Source organism: Gigantopelta aegis, chromosome 12 (assembly GCF_016097555.1).
Source record: "Gigantopelta aegis isolate Gae_Host chromosome 12, Gae_host_genome, whole genome shotgun sequence".
Lineage (NCBI taxonomy): Eukaryota > Metazoa > Mollusca > Gastropoda > Neomphalida > Peltospiridae > Gigantopelta > Gigantopelta aegis.
Window position 1 is genome coordinate 3,926,474 of NC_054710.1, and position 17,887 is coordinate 3,944,360.

The 17,887-nt window shown below is 37.3% G+C and overlaps 1 protein-coding gene across 1 annotated transcript; it reads right to left on the reverse strand.

The window, feature by feature from the left end:
• Window positions 1-626: 626 nt before the first annotated feature.
• Window positions 627-2,463, reverse strand: LOC121386579 (lithostathine-like). The gene is made up of 3 exons (XM_041517528.1): window positions 2,445-2,463; window positions 1,378-1,572; window positions 627-856 (listed from the first exon to the last, which is right to left on the reverse strand). The coding sequence occupies exons 1-3, from the start codon at window positions 2,461-2,463 to the stop codon at window positions 627-629; spliced, it is 444 nt and encodes a 147-aa protein (XP_041373462.1).
• Window positions 2,464-17,887: the final 15,424 nt, after the last annotated feature.

Consider the following 17,887-nt stretch of genomic DNA (forward strand, 5'->3'; position numbering starts at 1 on the left):
GCAAAGTATTGTGTGTCTGAATACGAAAACAATTGACAGCGTCATTGATTATGTCAGTAACTGTTAAGCCAATGCTAAAACACCATAGTCCTGTTCAATTGTTTAGACCCTATGTTTTTTGCAAGTGTTACGTTTAATTCCTATTAAATCCTTGTTTTCTTTACATTTGCAAGGAAGCAAACCCAAACCCCGATAGTTATTTACAGGAGAACGAAATTGCACTCACAGCATACATAGATTTTTGTAAAATGGAAATAAGTCAACTTCTTGCATTATAGATGAAGAATTGTATATTAAACCTGTCGGGGTTTGGATTTGTTTTCATGCAAATGTAAAGAAAACAAGGATTGAATAGGAATTAAAAGTAACATTTGCAAAAAAAACCTTAGAGTCGAAACAATTGAACAGGACTGTAGTAATCTTGCACATCATGATGCTGACTCAAAGTATCAACGACACAATATAAATGTCAAAAGAACTCCCATTTTAGGAATGTTATAGAAACAAACAGCTCGTGTATTGACAAACGAACAAGTTCTTTAACAGACAGTCCTGTCTCTTCCATCAACCACCTTCATGTTCACTTGCAACCCTCCTCTGAACCTCCCCCATCCAGTTGTGTATGCTTATGGACAGCCGGTATATTGACAGATGAACAAGTTCTTGGATAGACAGTTCTGTGTCTTCCACAACCACCTTCCCGTTCGCTTGCTGACGGCCACGCATCCTTCTTTGGTCTGTTGGGCATCCCACGGCCAATCACTTCTCTTGCCGACCAGTGTTTTCTTGTTGAACCAAATTCCGTCAAAATCCAAGTTGTCGACAGCCACGAGTCCAAACCAGTAGGCAGCAGATGCTAAAACAGAAGTAAATGAAACGAAGAAGACGACATATATAGAGAATAATGCTATGCTCAGACTGTCAACTGTCACAACGGAGTTAGCCAACTCGACGGTGGCATTGTAATTTCCCCCACTCCCTACTTATGATGAGTGCGCTCAGATAAACATCTGATCGGTCGGTAGAGTTGAATACGACGAGAATCGAGTTGTAAGAGAGCCCAGACTACCAAATGTGCAGTCGTAGGCGTTGTGAGGGCTGTGAGTTGGACAACGTCGTCGTGACAGTTGGTAGTCTGACCCTAGCATAATTGGTTACTAACTTACGATATAAGATTTTGGGACGTATCCCAGCGGTAAAGCGTTCCCATGATCTGCAGTCGGTCTGAGATCGATCCTCAGTGGTTGGCCCATACATATCAGGAGAGCATTTTGCCACTGGGCTATGGCACGACCTGACATTTGGAGAGTTATAATGCTCTCTTGACCTAATTTCGAGTACTCGGGTTACACGAAGACATGGAAGTGGTCGACTTACTTGAACCGTGAACGTCCATGCACGTCTCCATGTCACGAATGCGTCGCTGATTGGACAGACACGCCAAAGAACCTTTGAATTGTGATTTGCAGAAACTTTCAGACATTTCGGTCGACATGTGATCCAGTCTAGCCGCAGCGTAGCACCTGTCGTCGCTCTTCCATTTAACAAACGCGACCTCTTTGTAGCAGTTTCCTTGAACATTAAAACCAAAATATGTCGTAAATCACAGGCAGCCATGCAGTGTATGTGTGTGTGTGTGTGGGTGGGGGGGGGGGGGGGGGGGGGGGGGGGGGGGGGGGGGAGCTACGCCGTGGCGTGTGACGTTTCTAGATAGATCGAGAAATGCTGACCAAAACGTTTGCTTGAGCAGGGAAGAGGTTGGTTGGTTGGGGGATTCGTTCCCCGAAACCCTCCCACTGCATCCACAACTGAATTAGACCCTGATATGCTAAGTAATGATACTATATTTAGTAACGTTTCAATCATGAAACTATAGTTAGTAACGTTCCGAACATTATGCTACATGTATATATAGTAATTTCCGTACATAATAATATATTTAATAGGTATAATGTTCCAAACGTGATACTATATTTAGTAACGTTCCGAACATGATACTATATTTAGAGATGTTCGGAACATGATACTATATTTAGTAACGTTCGGTACATAAAACTACGTTTAGTAACGTTCTGATCATGACACTATATTCAGTAATGTTCCGATCATGATACTATATTTAGTAACGTTCCGAACATGACACTATATTTAGTAACTTTCCAAACATCACACTTTATTTATTAATGTTCCGATCATGATACAGTGTAAAATATAGAAATCATATTTATATTTTTGTGAACATCAATGAATCAGTTATCTCCCTTGTAAATTATTACGAGTTTAAGTATGATGATTACCAATGCATCTGGTTGTATTTGAACCGTACCTGTACTGTAACATAGATATGAAGTGCAATTACGATAAAATATTTAAAACTGATTCAATACGAAGCTAAACATTGATGATACAATGCCCTGTTATTTAGTATACGTTTTTGAACTTGCCGTTCGATTCGTTTTTCATTTCTGGTTTTTTTGTTTGTTTGTTTATTTGGGTTTTTTTTTTTCTTTTTTTTTTAGATTATTAAGTACAATAATTAAATCAGATACTTTTTATTCGTGTTTCTTTTAAAAATACCATGGTCATGTAAATTTTCAACAAAAGGCTTCAAATACAATTTTTGTCAACTCGTGATGTGTGAAAATCATATTTTCACTCATTGTTCCGTACATGACACTATATTTAGTAACGTTCCGAACATGATGATATATTTCGTAACATTCCGTACATAATACTGTATTTAGTAACCTTTCGAACATGACACTCTATATAGTAAGCTCGGAATATGATACAGTATTTAATAATCTTCCGAACATGATACTATATTTAGTAACCTTCCAAACATAACACTATGTTTAGTAACTTTGCGAAAATGAAACTGTATTTTGTAACGGTCCGTATATGACACGACGTTTAGTAACATTCCAAACATAACACTACATTTAGGAACATGACACTATATTTAGTAACATCTCAAACAGCAGGCTATATTTAGCAACATTCTGAACACGATACTATAGTTAGTAAAGTTCCATACATGACTCTACAATTAGTAACATGATACTATATTTAGTAAAGTTCCATACATGACACTTACAATTAGTAACATGATACTATATTTAGTAACATTCTGAACACGATACTATATTTAGTAAAGTTCCATACATGACACTTACAATTAGTAACATGATACTATATTTAGTAACATTCTGAACACGATACTAAATTTAGTAAAGTTCCATACATGACTCTACAATTAGTAACACAATACTATATTTAGTAAAGTTCCATACATGACACTTATAATTAGTAACATGATACTATATTTAGTAACGTCTCAAACATGACACTACATTTAGTAATGGTCAGAACATAACACTATATTTAGTAACGTCCCGAACATGATGCTATATTTAGTAACGTCCCGAACTTGATGCTATATTTAGTAACGTCCCGAACATTTTGCTATATTTAGTAACGTCCCGAGCATGATGCTATATTTAGTTACTTTCCATACATGATACTATATTTAGTGACGTTCTGAACATGATACTATATTTAGCAATGTTCTGAACATACTATATTTAGTATCATTCCGATTCTGATACACAGCGATCAAAGATTGAATTTCAGTGAAGTTTAGTACAAAGTCCAGTGCACCACGACTGGTATATCAAAGGCCGCATTGTGCGCTTGGAATAGCCCTTGGGTGATCATACAGTTCTTGATAACAACTCCAGCGTAAAGTTCAAAACGTTTATTTGTAAAACAAGTTCAATAATACATTGAATCCATCAAGGTCACATCCAAGGTACTTTAATAAGTTTTGAGGACTAATAGGACTATAGTAAATGATGACTTGGAATTTAATTATAAACACACTAATGTAAAACTTGTAACTGATGGCCTAAATATTTCTAATTTACAAAGTAATACTAATTACTGACTGCAATTCTATGTAAATTCGCTTTAAAATATTTCTCAATATATTTAATCGTATTTCTTAATATAAATAAACAGTAGTTTAGATTTGTTTATATAATTTAGAAACATAAGCACTGGGCAGGGGTAAGGAATTATTTGCCATAACATAATTTGGGGAATGTCACATACATAAGGCACTGGGCAGGGCGTGGGGAATGCATTAGCTGGGCTATCAGCCCTTTTTACAAGTAAAGTGTGACTCAGTTTGAGAGTGAGCACCGTCGAACTTGGCTTCCTTTTATATCTTAGCCGGTGGAACACGCCAAAGAGATTAACCAATCTGAATGTTTCCTGCGTGGGACAGCTGTCATGGCTTTTGCAGCTAATTGGGCGAGGACCGAATCAGAAGGTCTGCTGAAAATATTAACATCATTTGAAAGGGGTAGGATACTTGAAAACAATCTTTATTACACGTTATAAATACTACCCAGGGGCGTAGCGTGATCTGAATCGGGGAGGGGGGGGAGGGGGGGGGGGGGTTCGAATATGAACCGAGTGGACCTTTTTTCTATTTTGTTTTGTACCAACCGAAACTTCATATTTATAAACCTGTATGTTGTAGTACTGAAAGCGGACCATTTGCTTCAGCGGAGGGGCGTTCGTCCGAAACCCCCTCCTCCCTCCCACCCTAGCCTACGCCCCTGCTATGCCTTTTTGGTTTGCAGCATTAATTCAAATAGCTACGTACAACATTAATCAGGCTGTCCATCCGGTGTAGTTTTGAACATGGGTCACGCAAGCTGGGACATAAAATTGGAACATTATGGTGGGACCCTGCATTTTTTGAGGGGGGGGGGGGGGGAATAGTATGTTACAATTTACAACTGTACACTTTATAGAATTATCATTAATTTGCACATAGGTAATAGGGTTAAAATAATATTCAGTAAAACAGCTCAACGATTGGGTTATGGATACTGACATAACAATGACACATTGTTCACACTAATAGTCGCAATAACAGTTAAACAGGCCGATGTTTGCCTGAATTGAACAAAGATTCCCGATTCAGGACAATAGTATTTATTCATATAGAATTACATGGATTACAAATAATATTATGTGGTAGATTGGTGGAAATTAATCGTAAAACGTTTTAGACCAACTAATTTTACCCCAATATCTCTATTTTTTGGCCAGAAATGAACTTTTGTCAGGAACTGGAGTTATTACCAATACAAGTGAAATGTCCAAAATGTAAAGATAACTTAAAGAAAAATAATTAGTATACAACAAAAGAATGACAATTACCCACATTACCGACACTATTGTAACAAAAAAGTGTGTAAACAAAAAGGAAAAAAATCAGGTACCACTAAGTAAAGAGACTTGGTTTGAATCATCAAATCTGTCGTTGCGACGTAGTATATTAATACTATATTGTTTCGGTAGGACATTTACTATTGAATCTGTGCAATTGAAAACAAGTATCCCTGGAGGCAATGGGAGGCAAAAGAAAACAAACATCTACAGAAACTATTTCAGACTATTATAATTATTGTAGATACAATTGTCAAACTGAAGTAGAAACAGAGAAAGACAATATAATAGAAGGCGAAGGTTGCATCGCTGAACTCGATGAAGCAAAGTTAGGCAAAAGAAAGCACCATAGAGGTCACACGGTGGAAGGTCAGTAGGTTTTCGGTGGGTTATATATAAGAACAAAAATTAAATTAATATATATATATATATATATATATGATTTGTCACTAGTATTTTTTAATATGAAAAATATCAATCGAGTTTATGTTAATTGATATATGTTGAGGCTCTGCCGAGACATCTACCGATTCACTAGACGAAGTTGATATTTTACATATCAAAAAACACGAGTAGCGAATTCTATTTATCCTATAACACTTCTAAAATAGCAGTTTAATTCAATTTTCTGTGAAAAACAAACAAACAAGAAAACGTAAATCACAATAATAAACTCGCTGCTATTGGTTATATGACGTCATCTCGATCAGTACAAATTAGTTTTACGTCACGCGTTTTAAATAAATCTTTGAAAACGATACACAGCACTTCTTAGCTTGTAAGCCAATGACCCATTCAGAGGAACACATTACCTAGATATATAACAAATTTGGATACCATTATTAACCTGGTTAACATATTAAAATTATCACATTGGTTTATGGCATGGATATTATGGGTTAGTTATAGGATAAATATATAGATCAAACTTCAGTCAAACTTCGACAACTTGAAGGAGACGAGGAAATAGTTCGAGTTTCAGGGAGTTCGAGTTTTCGAAATTAATATATAAGAGTTCAAATTTGAAACAGGAAGTAAATAATATAATGAACGTTGATGTATTTGTGATGTCCGTTGGGTCTCAAAGGCAGGGAACATACATCATAATATACAATTACAACCATCTACACAACTATCTGAAGAAAATGGTAAGGGGTTCATCTACAGGCTAAAAGACAGGGAACATACATCATAATATACAGTCTCTACCATCATCTTCACAGCTACCAGACGAAATTGTTAAGGGGTTAAATCTACAGGCTAAAAGACAGGGAACATACATCATAATATAAAGTCTCTACCATCATCTACACAGCTACATGAAGAAAATGTTAAAGGGTTCATCTACAGGTTAAAAGACAGGGAACATACAGCATAATATACAATCTCTATCATCATCTACACAGATATCTGAAGAAAATGTTATGGGGCTCATCTGCAGGCTTCAATCTGGAAAGTGGCGCTTGAAACTGACCCACCGATGATGAATGTGCATTACTAATTGTTCAACAAGAAAGTCAATTCGCACCATCAGACGTTTTTAAGATGACCCAGTGCTGTCGTCTTTCGCTGCGATGTAGCTGCCCATCAGCACTCAGTGGATTATCGACGTGAACCCCCCCCCACACCCCATCCCTACCCAGCCTACTGAGTCCGAATCTGTGGAGAACACTATGCAGTAAATGTTGTCACCCAAGTGGTAATTTATTCTGACAATGACTTAACTGGTTTATGTTGGCAGGGGAAGGCGATATGTTATCGTTTTTGCTATTTTTCTTTTAAATATTCTTTTAACCTTTTATTTTTTTAATGGCATCGAATACAAGGGTTCCAACTTAAATGAACACATTTCAAATATTAATCTTAACCTATATTAAATATTAATCTACCTTTATTTTCTGACATTTTCTTAGCACAAGTTATTTCTTATCTGTATTTCTTATCATCGTTTGTTCTACAATTATTTAATTTATTTAGTTGTCAGGTTACCGTGAATGAACAGGACGCTAAATCATCAGTTCAAAGGCTGAACTCTATTAGTTTTGGTTTCTTATTGGCATTCGATAAATGTGCACCCGCTTTGCTAACGAAGAAGACGCTATACCATTGCTTTCCAAATCTGAATATAATTTATATATTTAAAATTTAACAATGGCATCGAATGCAAGAGAACATGTTTTGCTGAACATCATTCGAGGGTTTCTCATAATATATCAAACTAGTTCGTCCTACGCGTCTATTCGATCTGTCTATTATCAAAGATCTGGAAACGGTTTGAAGGAGGGCTCAAAACAGACCAGTACTGGTGGGGTTTCAGTTCGAGGAATCATGAAATGTGCGGTTCTGGCGACGTCATCTGATGGATTCTGGTTCTACTACGACCACAAGACAAAGAGCTGCGTGACGTCACTAAAAGAACCGAAAACTCCCGATTTTGACTATTTCTGGATGGACACCGCTAAGAAAAGGAAAACAGGTAAATCGCAGGCGCCCCCTAAACACCAAAATCGTGTGCGTGTGCGTGTGAGGGTGCGTGGAGGGGGAGGTAGTATGGTTCAACTTCGCTATCGCGATGTGAAGGGACTCGTGTTACATTTGCCCCGTGTCAGTGTTGGTGTCTTCTGCATTTGACACATTCATTTAATGTACACTGACTGACAGGAAATGATATATTTCGCTTCAAAAATCTTTTGAAATCTTTTAAATGAACTTTTTAAGACATTTTGGTTTGTATACAAAACATTTAAATATACATACCTTGATTTATTTTTATTGTATTCTACTTTTCCCCACATCTCTTTATATCATTTTTATTTTTAATATATACTCTTCTAAAAGAAGTAGGGGAATTTAAAATGCAAATATCATTGCCAATGATTGGAACAGAGATCACCTTTCAAAAATGATTACCTAGGAAAGAACATTCATGGCTGAACAATCTAACACCCAGTTATAACAGAAAATGTGTATGTGCACCACGCAGTATCCCCGTGCATTTGGGTAGGGGGTCATTCGCGATTTTGGAGACTGTGGAAATGGTCGATGGTCTCGTGCAATGTGTTCTGACGAGTTCAGATTCACTCCGGACGTTTTAGGTAGGCGTGGTCTCGTTTGGCAACGTCGAAATCAACGCCAAGCAAATGTCAACCTCAGGCCACATGACAGAACACCACTCCATACTGATCAAGGGGAGGGTGAGGGGTCATTGGTCAGTACTACCGTGATAAAATACTGACACCGATTCTTCTCCAGTTTGCTCGGTGGGTTGATCGACAGTTTGTCTTTCAAGATGACAATGCTCGGGCCCACCGTCCTCATATCGTAAATGTCTACTTTCAACAGCAAAACTTTAACCATAATGCCATGACCAGCAATACACCCTGACCTTTCCACCATACAGCACATCTGGGACATGATCGTTAAACGTTTACGCTGACGTCGATGGCCGCCATCCATTTTTGCTGAACTATATCAGGCGCTGTAAGACGAGTGCTATAGATTCCTGAAATCTTCATTGGAAGATTGATACGTAGTACGCCATATGAAATAAACGTGTGTTTGACGAATCGTGTGGGTGTAATCCATTTTGGGTCAAAAGACGTCAACGTTCAATGTCATCCCTATGTTGTTTCAAGGTCGCAGCCATACAACCTGCTGCCAACATGAACTGTTGGTTGTCATTTCTTCCCAATTCCATCATTATTATTATGTATCTATTCCTAGACACAGATACATCTCGATACTTCTTTAATTGGCTGTTTGTTTCCTACATTCCCCTACTTTGTATGAAGAGTATATCACAATCATAGTCATGTAGTTACCTCTTAGCCAACAGACGATGTTTATTTTTCCTGGGGTGTCGGTGAACGTTAAACTATCATTCATTTTAAAAGTTATCAAGTTTGTTATGTTTAACAACTCCATTAGAGCACATTAATCAATGGCTGTTGGATGTAAAACATTTTAGTAATTTTTGATGAAAGCTGCTACATTTTCCACTAGCAGTATGGCGACATACAAAATGGTTTGTTTAGCGTTCCCTCCCGACCTGAGAAATGTCCCCGATCTACAAATATATGTGTGTTTGTTTGTTTGTTTTTTTTTTTTTTTTTTTTTTTTTTTTTTTTAAAAGAACCCACTTCAAATAAAGTGTAAAAACTCTCAAAACAACTTTTCCCCCGCCTATTAGAGTCATTGCGCAATCACCGACGAACTTCATCATGACGTCCATTTTCTATAGGACAAAGGATGTGCCACTTGCGCCTGCGCATTAACATCGACGCCATTTGTTTTGTTTTCTGTTCAATCATTTATCATGGAAATACAACAATGATGCAGTGGAGTGAGTGAATAGAAGGTTTATACAAATTCTAGCTTCAAAGTTGCTGTTGTCTTTGTGCCTTCCTATTATGCCTTCTGACCACGAACACCATGGTTGGATGTCTTGTTCCTGCACTCCGCCATTCTAATAAAAATAAAAACCTCCCTCCCTACCTGGAAAAACAATTAATTGTCGTGACCTAAGGGATCTTTTATATGAACTTGCCACAGAGAAGACAGCGTGTAATGGCCACCCTTTGATTATCCTTTAATTAATTGCATATTTCAAAACAGACCTAATCCTAATCATAGTAAAGCTTTGAACACATTCCTTTCATAAAACCAGACAGGTGATATCTTCACAGCAAAACACCAATTTGAAAACCCGACATTGCTACTTTAACTGGGAAAGAATATGACGTGATTGACAAACACAACGTTAAAGGAGGGGACAATTAAGGCATTTGGCCTGGTATGCATATTCAACGATATATAATGCACACTATTGCTTAATATCAACATGTATAATCGTATAGTTAATTAATAAAACGGTTAAATGTGACAGCTATTATATATAACGGGCGCAGCCATTTTGTATCATCCCAGTGAATACGCCCTCTGGCTAGCTGGTGGTTACGTAATACCTAACGTGTCACGTCAGGAATTAGTCTTCGAACTGAAGAAACAAAACGTACCTGATTATTGCGAATGCATCGCAATGTGCTGTAATACTATCCATCCCAGTAAGCCAGTAACAGGTATATATTATATTTCAATACAAAATAAACCACCCTTGTCAAAGTGTTGAAAGAACTGCATTATATTTTGTACATAAATTAATCCATGTACTGAAATAATAATCAGAGTGTTTTCTTGGTTAATTGGTCGTTTCTTTCCGTAGCCTGCGCCTGTGGATCAGGATTGGCAGGTATATATTTAAATGTCTAGGCACCCTAAAATAACGTGCCTCTTTTATTAAGATCACAGGGTATTGCGTGATAACCGCTCGGATATCTTTCAAATCGTAATGGACTTATCAGCCTTCCTGCCTTATTACTGTAAGTAATTCTGTAAAACCCTTGATTCAGTAGACTTTCCCATCTAAAATCACAAAACTGACCAATTACGTTGTCCCAAAGAAAAGAAAAGTATCACTTTGGTATCGTGAGTGGTCGTTTTTGCTGGAACGTACCCTACCAATAGGCCTAATAATATGCATTTTTTCTTTAAAAAATACTATAACTCCATTTCGTTATATTGATGCAAATTGAAATATATTTAGTTAAATAATTTGTTATAAGATCAAGTCATTTGTGTTGTTTTACAAGTCAGGTTGGTGAAAGCGAAGCACCTTGTCATAAATTAGAGCGTTTGTTTACACTGTGATGGACGGAGCTGACGTCACTTCGCCCCAAGCTATACCAAGTGTTTTATTAACTCTAAAATTACGCGTTTTTCATTTGTTAAAGTGTCAGTATGTGTTGGTGGTCTGGGTATGCATCTTTCCAACTAATAAGGTTCTTGTTTGAGTTGACCCTACCTTTAACAACCTGTTTCAATGTTAGGCTTTTGCAAATTAAAACAAAGAAAAGATTATTTCAATAAATATATGTTTTAATATTATTCGACATATTTAAAATGTTTGCAAACCTATAATTTATGAACCCACTTTATCAATTGGAATTAATTGCAGACACTTTTAACTGTTATTGCGATTATTAGTGTTAACAATGTTATGTCAGTATCTATAACCCAATCGTTGAGCTGCTTTACTGGATATTATTTTAACTCCATTACCTAGGTGCAAATTAATGATAATTCTATAAAGTGTACAGTTGTAAATTGTAACATACTATTTTCTCCCACCTAAAAAATGCAGGGTCCCACCATAATTTTCCAATTGTATGTCCCAGTAAGCGTGACCCATGTTCAAAACTACACAGGGTGGACAGCCTGATTAATGTTGCTAAATATAGTATCATGTTCAGAACATGTTCGGAATATAACTAAATATAGTATCATGTATGGAAAGTTCCTAAATATAAGTAACATGTATGGAAAGTAACTAAATATAGTATCATGTATGGAAAGTAACTAAATATAATATCATGTATGGAAAGTTACTAAATATAGTGTCATGTCCGCGACGTTACTAAGTATAGTGTCATGATCAGAACGTTACTAAATATAGCATCATGCTCGGGACGTTACTAAACAATGATCGTGTTCAGAACTAATTATAGTGTTATGTTTGGAACGTTACTAAATATAATGTTATGTTCGGAATATAAGTAAATATAGTATCATGTATGGAATGTTACTAAATATAGCATCATGTTCTGATCATTACTAAATGTAGTGTCATATTTGAGACGTTACTAAATATAGTATCATATTACTAAATGTAGTGTCATGTATGGAACTTTACTAAATCTAGTATCGTGTTCAGAATGTTACTAAATATAGCCTGCTGTTTGAGACGTTACTGAATGTAGTGTCATGTCCATAAATGTAGTGTTATGTTTAGAATGTTACTAAACGTAGTGTCGTGTACGGACCGTTACTGTATCAGTCCGAGTTTATTATACTGACACACAATGAAAAAGCAGAAACAACTTTTCATTGCAAATAACGACAAACTATTAATGAATTGATGGATAATGTAATATGACATTAATGACTGGTATTCATGAGATAATTCACATGGAAACATGACCAGTTATCATCAGTAATCGAGTTGCATTCGTAATCGAAAAGTTCAACCCACATGTCAAGGTCAGTATCTGGTGTGTCCACCATTAGCCCGTGAGCATGCGCGAAGACGACGGGGAAAGGATTGGCACAAACATCTCAAATAAGCCACAGGAATGTCCCTCCACTCCACCTGCAACGCCTGTGCAAGCTCAGCGACGGTACGCGGTGGTGGCTGGCGGTGACGTACACGACGTCCTAACTCATCCCACATGCGTTCAATTGTGTTCAAATCCGGTGAAACGGCAGGCCAGTTAATAACGGTGATACCAGCTTGTTGCAGGAATGCCTGGGTAATTTTTGCAGTGTGTGGATGGGCATTGTCTTGTTGAAACAGAAGGGGACCTCCTGGTCTTCGGTGACGGCGCAAAAGCGGCTGGAGAAGTGGTCTTATAATAACGTCAACATAACGCTGGGCTGTAAGGGCATCGTGGACGATGATGAGATCACTCCTGAAATCACAGTTGACTGCCCCCCCCCCCCATATCATCAGACAACCGCCGCCAAACCGATCACGTTCCATCACACATCCGTCAGCGTACCGTTCATGGGGTCTCTGTACACACGTGCTCTTCCATCGGCAAAGGAGACAGAGAAACGGGACTCATCTTGGAAAACAATGCTCCGGTAAAAGGCTGGTGGATGATTACCATTCTGGAGAGCAAACTGTAGTGTCGCAGCACGATATCGCGGTGTCATGATGTTACCGTTGTACGGGCGTCTGCATCTGAGTCCAGCTGTTCTGATGACCGTCATTGGATGGATATGCCTTCTATGACGTCCTATCGTGTTGCTTGGTGTCATCGTCGCAGTTCTGAACCGGTCACGAAGGTGGTGTCGTCGAATCTGCCGATCTTGGCGTGGGGTCGTAACGGGACGTTGACCAGGTCGAGGTCGATCACGGACACTCCCGATCTGTTGATGACGTGCAACAAGTCGTCCAATAGTTGATGGATGGACTCTGAAGCTCCTAGCAACTTGGCTTTGCGAAGTTCCCCCTTGAACCATGCCCAATGCTCGCTCCCTGTGTTGTTCTCTGAGTCATGGCATGCTTAATGTGACGAGGAATATGACACCGTTACGTGACTTTTATGTGTGCACATACTGGCATTTCACGTGCATTGCATGCAGCATGATTGAGCATGTAGTGAACGCATTTCACACCATTTTGTGTGTTCCTGCTATTGTATGTGTAACGAGAACAAAACCAGGATTAAAGCCCTGACAAAAGTACCAATCAATGGCTTCCTCTCCTAATTTGTTATTTTAATTCTAATAAATAAATATATTTTCCATTAATCACAACAAAATATTGAAAAATATCTGTTTTGCGTTTTTATTGTGTGTCAGTATATATAGAGAGTGTCATGTTCGAAAGGTTACTAAGTGTAGTATTATGTTCGGAACGTTACTAAATATAGTGTCATGTAGGGAACTATGAGATCACAAGTTGACAAACATTGTATTTGAAGAAACTTTGTTGAAAATGTACTTGACTATGGTATTTTAAAAAGAAATACGAATAAAAAGTATCTGATTTAATTAATAATATAGAACATGATCCTCTCCTTCCCCCAAAAAACAAAACAAAACAAAAACAAACAACAACAAACAAACAACCCCCCAAAAAACACAAACAACTAAACAACAACAAACAAACAAACAAACAAAAAACAACAACAACCAGAAATGAAAAACGAATCAAACGGCAAGCTCAAAAACGTATATTACATGACAGGACATTGTATCATCAATGTTTATCTGAATCAGGTTTAGATATTTTATCGATATTGCAATTCATATCCATGTTCTATAGGTAGAGTTCAAATAGAACCAGATGCAATGGTAATCATCATACTTAAACTCGTAATAATTTACAAGGGAGATAATTGATTTATTAATGTTCACAAAAATATAAATATGATTTCTATATATTCACTGGATCATGATTGGAACATTAATAAATAAAGTGTCATGTTTGGAAAGTTACTAAATATAGTGTCATGTTCGGAACGTTACTAAATATAGTATCATGATCGGAACATTACTGAATATAGTATGACGATCAGAACATTACTAAATATAGTATGATGATCGGAACATTACTGAATATACTATGACGATCGGAACATTACTAAATATAGTATGATGATCGGAACATTACTAAATATACTATGACGATCGGAACATTACTAAATATAGTATGATGATCGAACATTACTAAATATAGTATGACGATCGGAACATTACTAAATATAGTATGATGATCGGAACATTACTAAATATAGTATGATGATCAGAACATTACTAAATATAGTATGATGATCAGAACATTACTAAATATAGTATGATGATCGGAATGTTACTAAATATAGTATGATGATCGGAACATTACTAAATATAGTATGATGATCAGAACATTACTAACTATAGTATCATGTTTCGAACATCTCTAAATATACCTATTAACTATATTATTATCTACAGAAAATTACTATATATACATGTAGCATAATGTTCGGAACGTTACTAACTATAGTTTTATGATTGAAACGTTACTAAATATAGTATCATGATCGGAACATTACTGAATATAGTATGACGATCAGAACATTACTAAATATAGTATGATGATCGGAACATTACTGAATATACTATGACGATCGGAACATTACTAAATATAGTATGATGATCAGAACATTACTAAATATAGTATGATGATCAGAACATTACTAAATATAGTATGATGATCGGAATGTTACTAAATATAGTATGATGATCGGAACATTACTAAATATAGTATGATGATCAGAACATTACTAACTATAGTATCATGTTTCGAACATCTCTAAATATACCTATTAACTATATTATTATCTACAGAAAATTACTATATATACATGTAGCATAATGTTCGGAACGTTACTAACTATAGTTTTATGATTGAAACGTTACTAAATATAGTATCATTACTTAGCATATCAGGGTCTAATTTAGTTGTGGATGCAGTGGGAATGTTTCGGGGAACGAATCCCCCAACCAACCAACCTCTTCCCTGCTCAAGCAAACGTTTTGTTCGGCATTTCCCGATCTATCTAGAAACGTCACTCGCCACATCCCCCGACACACACACTGCATGACTGCCTGTGATTTACGACATATTTTGGTTTTAATGTTCAAGGTAACTGCTACAAAGAGGGCAGGTTCGTTAAATGGAAGAGCGACGACAGCTGCTACGCTGCGGCTAGATTGGATCACATGCAGATCGAACTGTCTGAACGTTTCTGCCAATCACAATTCAACGGCTCTTTGGCGTTTCTGTCCAATAAGCGACGCTTTCGTGACATGAAGACGTGCATGGACGTTCACGGTTCAAGTAAGTCGAACACTTCTGTGTCTTCGTGTAGCACGGTACTGAAAATCAAGTGGAGAGAGAATTTTCTCTCTCCAAATGTCATAGCGGAAAGTAGTCCAGTGGTAACACACTCCTGGTATGTATGGACCAACCACTGAGGATCGATCTCAGACCGACTGCAGATCAGGGGAACGCTTTACCGCTGGGATACGTCCCAACCTCTTATATCGTAAGACAATAACATATTATGCTAGGGTCAGACTACCAACTGTCAGAACGACGTTGTCCAGCTCACAGACCTCACAACTTCTACGACTGAGCAGTTGCTAGTCTGGGCTATCTTAGAACTCGATTCTCGTCGTATACAACTCCACCGACCGATCAGTTTGCTTATCTGAGCGCACTCATCATAAGTAGGGAGTGGGGGGAATCACAACGCAACCGTCGAGTCGGCTAACTCCGTCGTGACAATTGACAGTCTGAGAATAGCATTATTCTCTATTTATATCGTCTTCTTCGTTTCATTTACTTCTGTTTTAGCGTCTGCTGCATACTGGTTTGGACACGTGGCTGCCAACAACGTGGATTTTGACGGAGAAGACAAGAAGAAATTGGCCGGCGATTGGTCGCGGGATACCCAACAGACCAACAGGCAATGCATGTTCGTCAGCAAACGAAGAGGAAAGTGGTTGTGGGAGAGACAGGGCTGTCTATCCAAGAACTTGTTCATTTGTCAGTATACCGGCTGTTCATAAGCGTACACGACCGGGTGGATGAGGGTCAGAGGAGAGTTAGAAGTAAACGGGAAGGTAGTGATGGAAGAGACAGGACTCTCTGTTAAAGAACTTGTTCATTTGTTTATATATGAGCTGTTTCTTTCCATAACATTCCTAAAATGGGAGTTCGTTTGACATTTGTGTTGTGTCCTGTATACTTTGAGATGTACGAATCGTTCATGATGTGCAAAATTTATGCTAGGGTCTTAGGCTCTAATCAACTGAACAGGAGTACAGTGTTTTAGCATTGGCTTGACAGTTACTGCCATAAGCAATAATGCTGTCGATTGTTTACGTATACAGACACAATACTTTGCATGTATTTTGAGGAAACATTGTATTTGGAACAATTCTACGTACATGTGAAAGTCACATGAGGGAAGACACTGTCCAGTATCACACGCACATACACATACCGGGAACATATTGTTCAGTATCACATACATTATTCTTGAGAACATATAGTTCAGTACCACATACACATAATTTATTATAATAAACATATTGTTCAGTACCACATCCACTACCACATCGAACACATTGCTCAGTAGCACATACACTGTTATAGGGAGCAATGTTCAGTATCACATACACTATTACAGGGGACATATTATTGTTCAATACCAGGTACACTATTACAGGAAACACATTGTTCTGTATCACATACACTATTACAGGGAACATATTGTTCAGTATCACATACACTATTACAGAGAACATAGTGTTCAGCACCACATACACTATTACAGGGAACATATTGTTCAGTATCACATACACTATTACAGGGAACATATTATTCGGTATCACATACACTATTACAGGGAAAATATTGTTCAGTATCACATACACTATTACAGAGAACATATTGTTCATTGTCACATACACTACTACAGGGAAAATATTATTCGGTATCACATACACTTACAGGGAACATATTGTTCAGTGTCACATGCACTATTACAGAGAACATAGTGTTCAGTATCACATACACTATTACAGGAAACACATTGTTCAGTATCACATACACTATTACAGGGAACACATTGTTAAGTATCACATACACTATTACAGGGAATACAGTGTTCAGTATCACATACACTATTACAGGGAACATAGTGTTCAGTATCACATACACTAATACAGGGAACGTAGTGTTCAGTATCACATACACTATTGCAGGGAACATATTGTTCAGTATCACATACACTATTACATGGAACATATTGTTCTGTATCGCATACACTATTACAGGAAAAATATAGTTCACTATCACATACACTATTACATGGAACATATTGTTCAGTATCACATACACTATTTCATGGAACATATTGTTCTGTATCGCATACACTATTACAGGAAAAATATAGTTCACTATCACATACACTATTACATGGAACATATTGTTCAGTAGCACATACACTATTACATGGAACATATT